This window comes from Protobothrops mucrosquamatus, unplaced genomic scaffold (genome assembly GCF_001527695.2).
Source record: "Protobothrops mucrosquamatus isolate PMUCROS unplaced genomic scaffold, P.Mucros_1.0 scaffold3301, whole genome shotgun sequence".
Classification (NCBI taxonomy): Eukaryota; Metazoa; Chordata; class Lepidosauria; order Squamata; family Viperidae; genus Protobothrops; species Protobothrops mucrosquamatus.
The window spans coordinates 208201-223809 of record NW_015389291.1 but is presented as its reverse complement, the minus strand read 5'-3'; the positions used below and the strand labels follow the sequence as shown (position 1 = coordinate 223809).

At 50.9% G+C, this 15609-nt stretch overlaps 1 protein-coding gene across 1 annotated transcript in view; it reads left to right on the top strand.

The window, feature by feature from the left end:
- Positions 1-11730, top strand: part of LMNA (lamin A/C) — a gene marked incomplete at its 5' end in the record, with an annotated part of 18208 nt that extends 6478 nt beyond the window's left edge. Inside the window, 5 exons of the mRNA XM_015826786.1 lie at positions 6703-6810; positions 6985-7104; positions 8261-8356; positions 10138-10365; positions 11628-11730. Coding sequence (XP_015682272.1) covers positions 6703-6810; positions 6985-7104; positions 8261-8356; positions 10138-10365; positions 11628-11654 — 579 coding nt within the window. The remainder of the gene's footprint in view (positions 1-6702; positions 6811-6984; positions 7105-8260; positions 8357-10137; positions 10366-11627) is intronic.
- Between the last annotated feature and the right edge of the window lie 3879 nt (positions 11731-15609).

Here is a 15609-nt window from a genome sequence, read left to right as displayed (position 1 = left end):
CAGGCAGGACTGGCCTAGGGGTATTTTAAAGGGGTTTTAAATTAAATTTTTAGTAGAAGCGGCCAAATTTAAATAGTTATTTTTAATCTTTTTAAATTTTGTATTGTATTGTACCATTGTTTTAGACTGGCTGTAAGCCGCCCTGAGTCCTCCGGGAGAAGGGCGGGGTATAAATTTAATAAAATCAAAATCAAATCAATCATAATGGGCTGCAGTATAAGTGCTGATTTTGGCCTTACAGGCGAGGTCACTTCCGGTTTCAGCAAGCTACAATGAGACACGGGGTGGATCTGCCTTAGCGTTTTGGGGAGTTCCAGTTCCACAGTGACTGGATTTATGATGCGTTTGATGGGAAAGGGGCCTACGAACTTGGGCCCTGATTTCTTAGAAGGTTGTGATTGCAGAAATCTAGTAGATAGGTAAACTGTCCTCAATGTGGAAAAGTTGGGGGTCTATTCTTACCTGCTCGAGTTTTATAGGTGTTCCTGGCTTCATCTAGAGCCTTTCTGACTATTGGTGAGTTGTTTCGCAATTGGTTCATCCATTTCTTAAGGCAGCGATTCCCAATCTTTTCTATCCCCTGCACCCATAGAATGCTTCTGATATATTCTCACACCCCTTACAAAAAAGTTCAAAGTAACGGGAGCGAATTATGCAAATACACTATAATTTTGAAACTTCTAAACCCAAGTTTTCGCACTCCCTGGAATATCATCTAGCACCCCCGGTTGGGAACCCTTGCCTTAAGGGATGGAATGGTGGGTTCATTGGTTGACAGATCAGGCATTGGTTTAAACATTTCGTTCTGTGGCTACTTGAAAGGGGGTGTATCCTGTGCCTAAATATAGAACCTTACTTTTTTCACCATTGAATTTCATTTTGTTAGATAGAGCCCAGTGTTCAAGTATGTCCAGATCCTCCGGTATCTTAAGCCAGTCTTCTGGAGTGTTGGCTATTCCTGCCAGCTTGGTGTCGTCTGCAAATTTGATGATTTCCCCATCTATCCCCTCATCCAAATCATTGATGAAGATGTTGAAGAGCACTGGGTCTAAGATAGAGCCCTGGGGCACCCCACTACACACTTCCCTCCACGTAGATGTGGTTCCATTGAGGACCATTGAGTGGTGCTTTAGGAACCATTCGTCTTTCTCTAAAGCTCAAAATGCCTAGGAAGTTGTATCCCAAGCAAGCACGGTGGGCCCAACATTTCCATCAGTTCAATTTTACTCTCCACTACTTGCCCGGAATGCTGTTGAGGCATCACTGTCTAGTGGCATGGGGGTTATCTTCTGTGATCTTGTAATCACTGTGGCTGGCAGCTGCTGTGCTGGTAATAACAGCGTGACTACATCCGCTTTGGTGCTGTTATATTGCAACATTCTAGATAGGGCATCAGCTAAACAATTCTTCCCTCCGGGCAAGTAGTGGAGAGTAAAATTGAACTGATGGAAATGTTGGGCCCACCGTGCTTGCTTGGGATACAACTTCCTAGGCATTTTGAGAGCTATACTTGGAAAGGGATTTTGCTCCCTTCCAGGAAATGCCTCCAGGTGAGAAAGGCCCAGCGTACCACATAAGCTTCCTTCTCCCAGACCACCCAGTGTTGTTCGATTTCTCATCATTTTTTTGAGGTGTAGGTGCAGAGTTGTAATCGGCCCTTCTCGTTCTTTTGGAGTAACACCGCTTCCACTGCTACATCGCTGACATCAGCTTGAATTACGAATCCCTTCTCTGGGTCTGGGTGTTTTAATATTAGATCCGCCACGAAAAGCCTCTTTTAACTTTTTGAATGCCGTCTGGCACTCCATAGTCCATTTTAGAGGCTGGCTTGTTTTTAATAGGTTTGTGATAGGTAAGGCAATTGGGGCCAAGGAAGGGATGAATTGCTAGTAGAAATTCGCAAAACCCAGAAAGCTTTGTAGTTGCTTTCTGGTGCGGGGGCTGCCCATCCCAGAATGGTGCGTACCTTTTCCAGATCCATTTCCACTCCGTCATGTGAGATCCGATAGCCAATTTCACATGTTCGGCTTTCATTTTGATGTAGATTAATATATTGTCCAGATATAGATTCTTGATTCTAACTCGGTAGTACACCTCTTGCAGGTCTAGCCTATTAAAATACTTTTCCCTTTGATTGGTGGGCCAGCATATCTTTCATGAGGGGCAAGGGGTCCACATTTTCCATGCATACTGCGTTCAAACCTCTATAATCCACGCAGAGACAAAGAGACCCATCTTTCTTCTCTCTGAACAGCACGGGTGCAGCCACCTGGGTTCTGGCCCGCTGGATGAATCCGCAGGCCAGATTTTTATAAATGAACTGGCGTAGTTCGGTTAATTCCCTGGGGGTCATTGAATACAATTTTAGTAGCTTAGCCCCTGGGTTGATTTCAATGGCACAGTCTGTGGGTTAGTGTGTGTGTGTGTGGGGCAGTTCATCCAAATTTCTTTTGCTGAAAATCTCAGTCAAATCACGATAATCTCTAGGTGTGGTCCGCAGGGCTTCCCCACTTAAAGTGGCTGCTATTTCCCAGGTTTCTTCTCTTCCTGGCAGGCAGCCCTTGTTGGGTAAGGGGTTCTTCTCTTTGGGGAATTTTAAGCGTCCGATTCTCCAGTCTACTAGCGGGTTCCATTTCTTCAGCCATGCCAACCCCAGGACAAGGGACCACTCCGTTCCAGGAGCCGCGATGAAAGTGAGTCTCTGAGTGGCTTCCCATGATTAACCCCAGGGCTTCTGTGGCCAGAGTAGCCGGGAAGCCCCCTGCAACGGATCCATCACGTTGGCAGAATGCAATGAGTTTTTTTACTTTTCTTAGCTGGTCGCCCAATTTCCTACTAGGGCTGAGTGACCAGACACCGGGTGCGCCCTGAGTCTAAGAGGGCGGTTAGGGCCACCTTTCCTTCTCTGCCCGGGACTAAGAGTTATTGGCACGATCGGTCCACTTACCAGGGGGTCGTTGTCGTAGTCGCTCTCTGGCATCACTGGCTTGTCCTCTGGTGGGGTCGGAATTCCATCCCTGGGTTTTGGGGTTGGACGGAACCTCATGACCTCAGTGCTCCTCAGGGCCGTGTCTTTTGGGCGTTGGGTAGGTTTGGTTGGCTTCCCTCCAGATTGCCAGTTGCCTTTCTTGATCAGAGTGTTACTGCAGCACTCCACCGCTCAATGTCCTTCTTTCCACATTTGAAGCAGGCTGTTGAGTGTGCCGGCACAGCCAAGGCTTTGGTTATCTCCCCCTTCTTTTCCGGTGGAGACCATTTCCACGCTTTCCTGGTGTGGTTGCAATTCTGGTCGATCTCCACTTCCTCGGCCAGGATGCACCATTCATGCAGCCGCGCAGGGTGAGCATCCATTGAGTTGCAGCCCTTGCAGGGCTAAGGTGACTCTGACTCTGGCTTCCTCACCAGGGAGCTTTGGCTTTGGCTCCTCCGGCGGGGCTCTCTCCATGAGTGCTGGTGGAGCGTTCGCCCTCCAGGGAGCGGCTCGCTGTGGGGCTGCAGGGGTGGTCACCACAGTTTCCGTGGAGCCTGTTACCTCCCCCCCCCCGCAGGCTCAGTCGTCACGGGTGCATGCTCACCACACTTGGCTTCTTCGAGCTGTTCCCCACTCCTGCTCTTGCGCCATCCGGACTTCGTTTTTCAGTCCTGAAAGGCTCGCTTCAGGATGTGGTCTGTTGGTTCCTGCTCTCCGTCGGTTTCTTCCTCATCATCATGGAGCACTTCCATCTCTCGCCTCCAGCCCTGTTCCCAGCTGCCTCTGATGAAGGTTACTCGCTGGGCTCTTCCATCCCACTCTTCTCTCTTCCCTACTCCGACCAACCATCTTGGCTGCACGGAGCTTTCTGCATTTACTGTTTTCTCCATCCATCCGGAGGAGCTTTCTTCTGGGTGGGTCTTTGCAGCAGACTCTCCCCAGCACTTCGTTTCGTCCTGTTCGCTGCCATGGAGACACAGGGTGTGCACCGTCCCCACAATAGGGCGGTTGCCTCTCCGGGTTGACCTTTTTTTTGCAGATCTTGCTTAATGTAAGGCTCTGCCTCGGCTAGTCCTCCCAAGGAAGCAGAACTCGTGAAACAGGCATCGTCTCAAAAGGAACTTTTATTGAGAGGCAATGATAGCAGGAGAGCAAAGCAAGAGCTAAGATTTTCCCACGTGAAATGTTACAATAAAACATCCCCTTCAATCCCCACCCCAGCCAGATGTCCAGTTCGGTTTCATCCAATCCACAGGTGCAAAGTTGTCATGGTAACGAGATTGATAAAACACAATTCCCAGGCACCGTTCTCGGGCCTTTCGTTTTCCTCATGGCCTCCTCCCATCGGAGTGGAGATAAGACAGGGGGCCCTGGGCCCATTCCTTCTTCCGTTCACACCCAGGGAGATCATCAAAAGGGCAAAGAACAAAGTAAAGGAAATACATTCCCTGACCCACAAGTGTCTACCTCACCCCAACCTAACACTCCAAACCTCCCCCCTCCCATCGGAATGGCAGAACCTGAAAATTAAAAATGAAATGAATATAGAAGTTGAGGGTCTGAGACCTGGAGTGGGAAGGTTGGAGGGCATAAACTGATTCTAACCCCAGTTGACCTTTGGAGCTGCAAGAGGCAGCCATGTCTTTGTAGAGTGGACACACCCAAGGTCCGGTGCAGCCTCCGCCTCTTTTTAAGGTGGCCCCGTAAACGTCCGATGGGAAGGAAAAGTGGAGGGCAGCTGTGCTAGGAATAGTAAACCCTACTCTAGTTTAAAGATTGAGCTTTTTTACTTATTTATTTAAATGTATGGGCCACCCAACTCCCTGATAAAGGGAAGAAAGCCCAATTTAGGTTTTGATAGCAGAGAATCTCTGCAGCTCAGTCTCGAACTCTGGGGTCCTCGGTGCTCTCTGAGCTTGGCGGTTTTCTGGCAGACCTTTCATGACCCAACTATGTAACATCATCAGTGCTAGAAGGGAGTGGAGGAGGAGGAGGAGGAGCGGGTGGAGGGGGAAGAGGAGGAGAAAGTAGTTTTGGAGGAAAAGGAGGGGAAAAGGAGGACTCTTTGGTGCTCTGTAAGTTTGGTGGTTTGTCCTGCAGACGTTTCATGACCCAACTAGGTAACATCATCAGTGCTAGAAGGGAGGGGGGTTGGAGAAGGAGGAGGAGGAGGAGGAGGAATATGGGGTCCTCGGTGCTCTCTGAGTTTGGTGGTTTTCTGGCAGACATTTCATGACCCAACTAGGTAACACCATCAGTGCTAGAAGGAAGTGGGGTTTGGTCTCTGTTTATGAACAGTAGTTTGCCCTGCCAGTGATTCTGGGGAGAAGGGGGGGGGGGTTCTCTTTGGTGGTTCCTAGATTGTTTTCTGCTTGTTTGTCTGCTTATCTGATGCTGCCTGCCATAGGGGACGTGTTTGCTCTGGTGATGTTACCTAGCTGGGTCATGGGACATCTGCAAGAAAACCGCCAAACTCAGAGAGCACCAAGGACCCCACAATTTAGGTTTTGTTCTGGCCTCCCTGCTCCCTTTTTGAGCGGACCCCCCCCCCCGCCAACCATCAGGAACCTGGGAAAGGAGAGGGCTCCCCTCCCTCTGAACCCATGGAGGGTTTCCTTGAGTTTGCAATTGTAAGCGGTGATGGCTGGATTTTGCGAGAGCCGAAGTACCTGGCAGGATCCAGGTTGACTTCCCAGCTTCAGAGAACTGGCTGTGCTTTGTGGCTCCCACCAGTGAAGTCTCACTGGCTTCTGGTAAACAGGGATGGAGAACTTTTTTATATATAAAGTTTTGAAGAAGCAAGATAAAACTAATAGAGTAAAGAGAGAAGAAAAAAGAAGAAAAAGACAAGGACAAGAGTGCAGAAAAAAAAGAAAAAGAAAACATAAAGAAGCCACTTCAGATTTTCTTTTATAAGAGTTATTAAGTACAGATGTAAATTAACTTCTCACTCCCTGGTTACTTAATATTTACTTAACATTTTTCTATCTTCTATTTCTTTTATAATCATCAAATCCAGGGATGGACAACTTAGAGGAGGAGCTGGCTGCAGCTCTTTGGGATTGGGACCAATCTGGAGAAAGTCTTCCAATTTCACTTTAAGCTTGTGTGTGTGTGTGTGTGTGTGTGTGTGTGTTATGATTCTTTTGACATGTTCCTGCAATTGTTTGCAGTGTTTTCAAAGCTCAGCCCCCAAATACAGAGCTGCAGGCACTTCTCTCCTAAAATGCACGTACTTCGGGACTGAAACTTCATAGTCTTTGGAGACATTCTCTCTGGAACAAAATGGTTGTAACTTTGAGTAATAGATTCCCCCAAAATGTCCCAAAGCTGCTGTTCAAAAGATAACTGGACTTCCTTGACATTTTTCCTTGCAAACATTTCACTTCTCATCCAAGAAGCTTCTTCAGTTCTGAAGCTTCTTGGATGAAAAGCAAAACACATTCAAGGAAGAGAAGAAGTCCAGTGGCCTTTTGAACAAACCCTTTAGATTAGAACAACCATGACGTGCATGCTTGAAGATCTCCATAACATGCTGAAGAAATGCAGATTCCGGGTGAGCAGAGTGTTCGAGTCTCGGGTATTGGTGGAGGCAAAATGGGGTCAGCTTAGGAAAACCTCAGAACTGCCTCCCTTTTGGCTAGCCCAGCCCCCCAACCGGCCTGGCATCCCTTGGGCCACCCAACCCCCCCGTAGATGCCTGCCACGGCTCCTCTTTTGTGCCTCCTTAGGACCAGCCCCTGGGAAACTGGCAGATCAAGCGCCAGAATGGAGAAGACGCGCCCATTTGCTACAGGTTCCCTCCCAAATTCACCTTGAAGGCCGGCCAGCTGGTTACGGTGAGCAGCAGCGGTGGGCTTGGTGGGCAGGAACGGTTGGGGTCCCGGGTCGGGAGAAGCGGCAGGGGCACGAGGGGCCAGGAGGAGCCCCCCACCCCTCTGGTGCCTGTGCCAGCCGCAGGGAGCTGCTCTGCAAGGGTGATTGACCTCTTCTCTTCCTTCTCCTCCTGCAAGATCTGGGCTGCTGGCGCGGGGGTGTCCCATAACCCCCCCACGGACATGGTGTGGAAGAACCAGAGCTCATGGGGCTCCGGCGACAGCTTGCGCACCGCCCTCCTCACCTCCAGCGGGGAGGTAAGGCATCTCGTTGCAAAGAGCACTGTGTGGGTGGGCAAAGGGGTAGAGCATTATTTATTTGTCTAATTAATTTAATTAATCTACCTCTGGATTGCGTAATTAATCACGCTGTCCAGAGTATCTGTCAAGGTCCTCCTTTGGTGCTCAAAGAAATGGCAGTTTTAATCACTCCGTACAATGATTAAGTCAGCACTGGGAGTAAAGTGCTCCCAGTGCCTTATATGGGCTACGCGCGCACCCCCACCCTCATAAGTCCTGCCCCACCCCTCAAGCCACCATCCGGTCCTAAATGAGCAGCGAAATGGTCGGAATGTCAGCCCCTCCCAGTTCTGGCCAGCTCCGAGATCCGTCCGCACGCCGGCACCAGCCAGCGACGGCGGCTCCCTCCCAGCTGGTAGATGTCGGCCCCGCGAGGCGCCTTAGGACTGCAATGGCGAGGGCTGCTGATCGGCGGCAGAGCAGGCGAGGGGCGGCTGGGCGGCGACGGAGTAGCACCCGGCTTCCCTCCTGCTCGAACGGATCGGCCTCGTGGGGCTCGACAGTATCCCAGGGTGGCCTACAAATACAATAAAAACAGATAAAAAAACAGTTAGAAATATAGGAGGAGTTATAATTACACAAAAATAAATGTCCTATTATGGATGCATAATTGTAAAATGGCTGGGGGCTACTCTCCTCTTTTCTCTTCCTGGTTGCCTCTTTTCCTCATCTGGTGGATGTAGGCCCCCCTCCCCCCAATTTTCTTTCCTAAAAATTCCCCTTCCCCCCCAAATTCTGGAAATCAGGATGATGTCTTTGTGACTTTTTTCATTCCCGTTTAATTCTGAAACAATTCATAAGCCTGTCAAAACAAATAAGCAAGGGGAGGGGACGTCACATGGGACCCCAGGGACTAACCTGTCAGTGGATACATCCTTGCACTTTTCTTGGTGCCAGCACGGAAGGGGCTTTCCCCTCCTGGTGTGGGGAACACACTTGGTGTGGCCTGGAGCTTCGCTGAAGATGGCCCTGGGCGCAAGGCGCTCTTCCTGCCTGCCCGCCTGCTTTCCTGTCTTCCTTCCCGGCCCGGCTGCTTCCCCCCCCAAATCCTGCTGCGCTGGGGTGGGCCAGTATCAGTCCTCCCATTTCTTCCTCTTTCCCTCCTTCCCTCCAGGAGGTGGCCATGCGGAAGCTGGTGCGCTCAGTTACTGAGAATGACGGTGATAAAAAGGAGGATGAGGATGGCAGCAGCCACGGCCAACATCACCATGTGAGTTTGGGGGGACGGGAGGGGGGCATCTGCTTGCTCCTCGGGGGACGGGTTAGCAAGCATGATGTCATGGTTCCGACAGAGAAAAATAAAGCAGAATTCCAAGGCTTGCAAATTCCTCAAAGAACATGTTTATTAGTTACAAAGTTTCGGCACGTCAAAAGTGAAACCAAGTCTGAAGATACATGTAACAATTCCCCAATACAAAGTTAAGAAATCCCAGCCCTAAAGCTATGCAGGTAACTACGTTCCCCAATACATTTCTCGGCGGGCTTTTTACCTAATGCCCAGCCTGCAGTCCCAGGAGCAGCCGTTGACCTTGGTTCCCACGGGACAAAAAATTATTTTGACTAGTGAAGCACATGGCAAACTCCCTCCCTCCGTTCTATGTGGCAGTTGAAAATGAGCAGGAATAATGGCTGCAGCCATGCTCCTTCGTAGAGTTGACTCATGACTCAGCAGCAGTTGGGGCGGTCTTTGAAAATGCAAACGGCTTTAGTTGTGGGATGAGCTGCAAAGAATGACAGTGAAAGCAAGCATGTGAAATAATCCTCAGTTTTAACAATTAATTATTCTCAGGTGCACAAATTGAAATATTTATATACCTCTTCTTGCTTGGTTTGCAAAGAATTTTAGTAAAGCCAGTAATTATTTTATGTATCGTTTGTTTTATTAAATTTATATGCCATCCATGTCACTGACTCAATCAACTCTGGGCACCTGTCCCTTTGTGTAGAGACTAGAGCAGTGATGGCGAACCTTTTAGAGACTGAGTGCCCAAACTGCAACCCAAAACCCACTTATGCATCATCGAGTGCCGGGTGGGTGTGGCCCATTGGGTGGGCGTGGCTGCAATGGTAACGGCAGACTGGGTGGGACTAAAAAGTTCAATCAATCAATTCCAACTTTGCAAGATCTTTTTTTTTTTCCCACGAGAAGTTGAAATTGACTGATTGAACTTTTTTTTTTTTTGCACACGGCGGAGGCCTAAAGCGAAAAGGTTTTATAAAACCCAGCTGAAGGCCTAGGACTGGGGCGACGGCGCGCGTGCCCACAGAGAGGGCTCTGAGTGCCGCCTCTGGCACCCGTGCCACAGGTTCGCCACCAGTGGACTAGAGGAAAATGATGTTAGGGGATCTCTGGAATCACAAAATGGAATCTTCCCAAGTATCAGGGGGTACTTAAAAAAATATGAAATAGACATCTCTTAATCAAAACCTGAAATCAGAATCACTGAAGTATTTCCTTTTGTGTGTATTGGACACTTCAGACAACGTTGGAAAGCCAGTTTCGAATTCAACTGGTTAAGGTGCTCGCATTTAACAGGTGTGTAAATTTAACAAGCACATTAAATAGAAAAATGTCTTTAGCCTCAGTTCCAGTGTGATTCTTTATTTCTGGAATAATTAGATGTATTTTCCACACGAGGCTGTTTGAGGCTTCTAAGCCCCACGGCCAGCCAGTTTCAAGAGGAATTGTGTCCTTGCAAGATACAAACCGGATAGAAGAGAATGCTTTTAGCTCGGGGTTGAACTGTGCGGTCCTTGCAGCTCTCTGGGCTTGGTGGTTTTCTTACAGACGTTTCATTATCCAATTGGGTGACATCTTCCATGTGCTGATGAAGTTACCTAGTTGGGTAATGAAACGTCTGCAAGAAAACCAGCAAGCTCACAGGGCACCAAGGACCCCACAGATACGAACCTAATATCTCCAGCCCCAGAGGGAGTCCTGGTCCGGACGGTGCCAGGCTTTGCCTCTAATCGTCTTACTTCTGTTTCCAGAGCTGCGGCAGCGGAGATCCGGGCGAGTACAACCTGCGTTCCCGTTCGGTGGTGTGTGGCACATGTGGGCGGCCAGCAGAGAAGTCATCCGGGGGCACGAATGTGTCTACCACCTCCTCTTCCTCCAGCCTGACCGTCACGCACGGCTACCGCAGTGGGGGCACCAGCCTCGGGGAGAGCCTCCTGCCCCATTCCTACATCCTGGGCAACTCTAGCCCACGCCACCAGGTCAGTCCGGGGGCCGCCCCCGCAGGCAGGCATCGTCCTGGCCCGGAAAAGGTGGCTTTGTGGGGGGAGCCCTCCCTCTGCGAGTGGCCAGCCCCTCCTCCCCTTGCCGGGAGTGCGTGACAAGGACGGGTCGCTGTGTTTTTGTGCTTTAAGATGCCTCCAGGCAGGCAGAGAGTTGGCTGTGGGCATCACAGAGCCTCCCGGCACCTTCTGTGCCACACAGGGCTCGCCAGTCAGGGCATTTTGGAAAGCCTGAACAGCGTGCCTGGGGGGGGGGCAGGGCAGCTGAGGACCCTGAGAGGTTGCATTCTGGGTCTGCAAAGTTCACATGAGAACAGTCAACCCCAGTTGGCTTTGTGCCCAGGGCTGTATGCCTTGTCTGGAATGGTATAAGGTTTCCTGCTGGAACAGGGGTTGGACTAGAAGACCTCTGAGCTCCCATCCAGCCCTCTGTTTCTGTGGAAGCCTCTTGGAGGTGGCTGGAACAGGGGAGGTACAGTTTGGGTATCATGTCTCGCCCCCTGTGGAATTGCATGACTCCTTGGGGCTGGACACTCCCATGTCGAGGTTCGGCATGAGGACAGCTCTGTGTGTGTGTGTGTGTGTGTGTGTGTGTGTGTGTGTGTGTGTGCACGCGTGGGCGTGCAGTGGGCAGAGCCAGTCTGTGCAGCCAGCACACTGTCCACGGACCCCCATCTCTCTGTTCTCCCAAGCAAATGGAAGTGGAGCTTCGCTGGGCCTGCTCAGTGACCGTCCAAAGTGCCGCTGAGCTGGGGGACTTTTATGCAAAACATTTTGCACTCTGAAAAATGGTTTAATAATTGTCTCCCCTGTTCCTCCCTGGCATTCAGGAACTTGTGCAGATGTTGGTCGTACTAATCAATTTGGGTGCCGAAATGGGGCTGGAGAGAGGTTGGAGCACACAAAGGTGGGGGAGGAGCTGTTTTTTCTTCTGGGGCATGGAGGTCAATGTGTTCCTGCCCCATAAGCATTTTGGACCAGCAGCCATGTCTGGGTCTCCCACGTCTTGCTTCCTGCTATTTTGAGAAAGGCCCAGTTCTGGATCAGCCCTGACTTTCAGTCCAACGGCTTCCCTCCAGAAGACGTGGGTGCTCCGTCAGTGGAGGCTTTTAAGAAGAGATTGAACAGCCATTTGTCTGGAATGGTAGAGGGTCTCCTGCTTGAGCAAGGGGTTGGACTAGATGACATCTGAGGTCCCTTCCAACTCTGTAATTCTGTATTCTCTCTTTCTCTCCCCATAGGAACCATCAAATTGTAGCCTCATGTAGTTGTCCGATGTTTCCTGCTTGAAGTCCCTCTCCTTTTGATGTTATAAAATTTTCTATAAACACCTTTGCATATCTATACACAATTTCTCTCTATATATATACATACACACTGAAGATGCTTCAGGATTTTTTTTCAAGAAGAGGGGGGAAAGGTCTTTTTTCTATCACAAAATTTTAAAAGGAGTCCTGCCAAAAAGAAAAGAAGAACTATAATTTTAATATTTTTCTTCTAGTACGGGAGAGCGTGCAAATAGGCGTATATGGATACGGGTGTGTGTGTTTCCTTGAATACCAAAGCTTTCTTTTTGAAAAACCAAAAAAACCTTTCAAAGTTTTTCTCCTCCTGGGTCAGTGTTTGTCAACCTCATCAACTTTTAAGATGGGTGGACTTCAACTCCCAGAATTCCCTAGCCAGCCAACATGTTGAAGTCCACCCATCTTAAAGTTGACGAGTTTGAGAAACACTGTTCTGGGTTAAACTCTTTAAATGTATTGCACTTAAATCTCCCTGTGAGGGTGTTAACCACTAACTAACTATGGTTAACTCCTTGCCTTGCTCCCTGGCAATCCATGCACTTGAGCAGAAGAGTCCAACTCTCTTGAAGACACTACAAGCTAAGAGTTGGCCTTTGTTTACATTTTGAAAATGGAAGGGACACTTTCATGCTGAACCCATTTTGGTTTGCAATGATACATGGGGAATATTGAACCTAGGGTTCTCAACCCTGGCAAGTTTAAGGTGGATGGACTTCAACTCCCAGAATACCCCAGCCAGTATGGGCGACTGCGGCATCCTGGGAGTTGAAGTCCACCCATTTTAAAATTGCCAAGATTGAGAAACATGCAGTCCACTCCAGCCCAAATCAGGTTGTTTAATACCTGCATTAAAACACTTTAAAACATAATAATAATTATCCTTATTTTAGTCAGGTGTTTCAGAGAAGTCATCTCTGGTTCCATTCAGGATGACTTTGTGCTTTTTAACAAAATTTAATTCTCCCTGCAAAAAAGCCGGCCCGTGTTCCAAACCTATCCACGTGACGGCCCGCGCCACAGTTTTAGGCTGAAATTAAGTTTACAGCCACTCTTTGCTTCAAGGAATGTTTACCAGAAAGTTAGAAAGTGCCTTGTTTTCCAGTGTGGCCTTTCCCGTCCTCCCTTGGAAGGAGAGAAGCGCCTTTAGATGCTTCTTGACCCGCTTCGCTTCGGTGGCAATGCTGATCTCTCCGCCCGGCCCCTTGCCCAACCCTGCCAATGGCGCACGGTGCCTGGGCATGTCTAGAGTGCCTTGCCATGGCAGGGGATGTAGAAGTGGGCTCCCTGTGTCCGGCATAGGAATAACGCCTGGGCTGCAGACAGCCTTCCAGGGCTCCAGAATGGCGAGGAATGACTGGAGAGAAGTGCCCTCAGTTCCCGGCTGTGGGATCCAGTCCGGGGGGGGGGAGAGATGTGGGTCTTTGGCCTGCAGCTCCTGCTCTGAGACAGAGCTGCTGCCTGTTGGCCGTGGGGTGGGGTGGGGGAGAGGGAGGTGCCAGCTCTGCTTTCCAAAACGGGCCCCTCTCTGCTCCCCCAGGAGGACAGGTCCAGGTCTTCTGCTGGGCTTGGAGCAGAGATCGGCAGTCCCGTCTGGCAGCTCTTGTACGGGAGTGGAAACATTAGCTTAAAGCTCTGCTGGCTGGGGGATTCTGGGACTTGAAGTCCACCATTCTTAAAAGTTGCCCAGATGGAGAACCCCTCCTTAAGGGAATGTTCTTCAACCGGATGCTCCTCAGCCGTTGATGGGTGGCTGCCCTCCTGACCCATGAGTCCAGAGCGTCTCTCCCGCCCCAGAGGATCCATTGGTGGGATCCCTCCCCCACCATCCTTTTGGATGGGCTGTTCTGGGCCCTCCCCCCTTGAGAATTTGCTGGGAAACGTTAACCCTCTTGTGGGGAGGGAGCTGGCTTCTCCCAAAGGGAGGATCGATAATTTCTCCCACTGGCCAGTTGCTGCTTTGGCTTCCTGGAAGGAGGAAGAGCTGGAGAGCTTCTTGAGGGGCGCCCCGTGGATGGCCTCTGCCCCCCCTTCCAGGCATGTCCCGCGTGCCTGGTGGGGGCAAGCCTGAACCCCCACCCCACCCCTGTCCTGTTCAGAAAGTTGGCCCAGAATAGACGGTTCTTCCCCACTCAGAGTAGGAAGTGGCTGTGATTCTCCAACTTCTGCTCTTGCCTCCCATGGGGGTCTCCCCGGCCCCCCTTTTTGGGCAGCACCCCTCTTTCTCCTGCCATTCATCCCTTCTGCCCTCGCAGAGAGAGACCCTTTTGAAAACTCTTCTGAGCGTTGCCTCTTTCCTCGGGAACGCTGGCAGGATTGGGCACCCACGGCTGCTGTGGGGCGCCCTGCCTCCTTCGTGGGGACAGCAGCCTGCCTTTAAATTGGGGGGTGGGGAGGAGGGGAGGGCACCAACCAAACATAAACCAGCCCACTGCTTGCTCCTGCCTGGTGCAGATGCTTGCTGATTGGGGGGGGGTTTCTTTGCTCCACCTGGACCCAAGGCGTTCTCCTCTGCTTGCTCGCTCTTTCTCCGTCCTAGGAAAGGGCACCACTGGGAGCAGTCTCTTTGGAGAAGCCTCTCCTTTTAATTTGGGGTGCTGTTAATTTGGGGTGCTGTTGGGTGGGTCTGCCAAGGCCTGCTTTGCTGATCTGATGGCAATTGTGCAGTATTTCTGTATTTTCTTAAACCAATATAGTTATACAAAAAGATGGATGCTGTCTTTCTTTCATCCGCGGGGGGGGGGGCGGTTTGCTTGGGTTGAGGTTCCCACCCCGTGTGGATCTCCCCACAGGGAGGCAGGGTCACTCTGGCGTTTGGGTCACCACGCTGCCTGTGCACACACACACAACCTCAGCCGTTGGGATGCTGTCTGAGGATGGAGGATGCGACCCATAGAAAAATGCCTCTGGGCAGGAATGAAGCCGGCGGCCTTGTCCTCCAGACTAGGGCAGGAGAGTCCCGAGACCGGAGGCAATCAGTAGGGAAGACCCAGACTTCAGCCCCCCACAACAGCCCCTGAACCCGGTCAAGACGATTGGTGGGAAGACCTGCCAATCCATCTGCAGTGCTGACTCACCTGGAGGAGAGAGCTGAAGGAGGCGGGCCAGGTGCTGGGCTCCAGGTGGCCTGCCTGCTTCCATCGTCCACTTCAGATGCTCTGGCTGCAGGAAACCACAGACGCTCTCGGTGGCCACCAGTTTCCTCTTGGTCTGTGCCGGTCTCTGATGGGAACGGCCCATGAAGAGGGTCTCCTTCCCTGCCCTTCCCACGGCGTGGTCCCTCTTGCAAGCACGGACCCCTTGCCCTGCTCTGTAAAGCCCCCCCAGGGCAGGACAAGAAATAAAGGGTGGAAGATCCAGCATGAAACGAAGGAGGACTTTCCTGACAGTGAGAACAATTGGCTATCTTGCTTCCCAAGGTTGTGGGTGCTCTGCCCCTGGGGGCTTTGAAGGACAGTCACTTGTCCAGAGCGGTAGAGAGTCTCCTGCGTGAGCGGGGGGGGGGGGCTGGACTAGAAGACCTCGGAGGTCCCTTCCAACTCTGCTATTGTGTATTTTGTGGCGAGAGCCCTTCCTGCTCCTCGCCCTGCCCTGTTCTCCCCCCAGACCTGCCCCTTGGAAGGAGAGTGCTGGCTGGAGGTGGGCGAAGGAGGAGGCTGTGCAGGGGGGGGGGGGGCCACCAGCTTGGAAGCAGTCCCTTAAAGGAGAAGGGAAGGCAGCAGCTGAGCCAGGCTGCTGTTTTGATTTTAAGAGCGACCTTGGATCCCAGGAGTGATAAAATCAACCAGGTGGCCAGGAGACCTTGGGTTTCAAAGGAACCTGCAGCCAACTGTAGTTGATCCCACGTGGTGGACTTCAAAAACAGAATGTAATCAACCCAGATAAAAGGAGCTCTTTTTGCCACATGTTGGCGGCACAATTG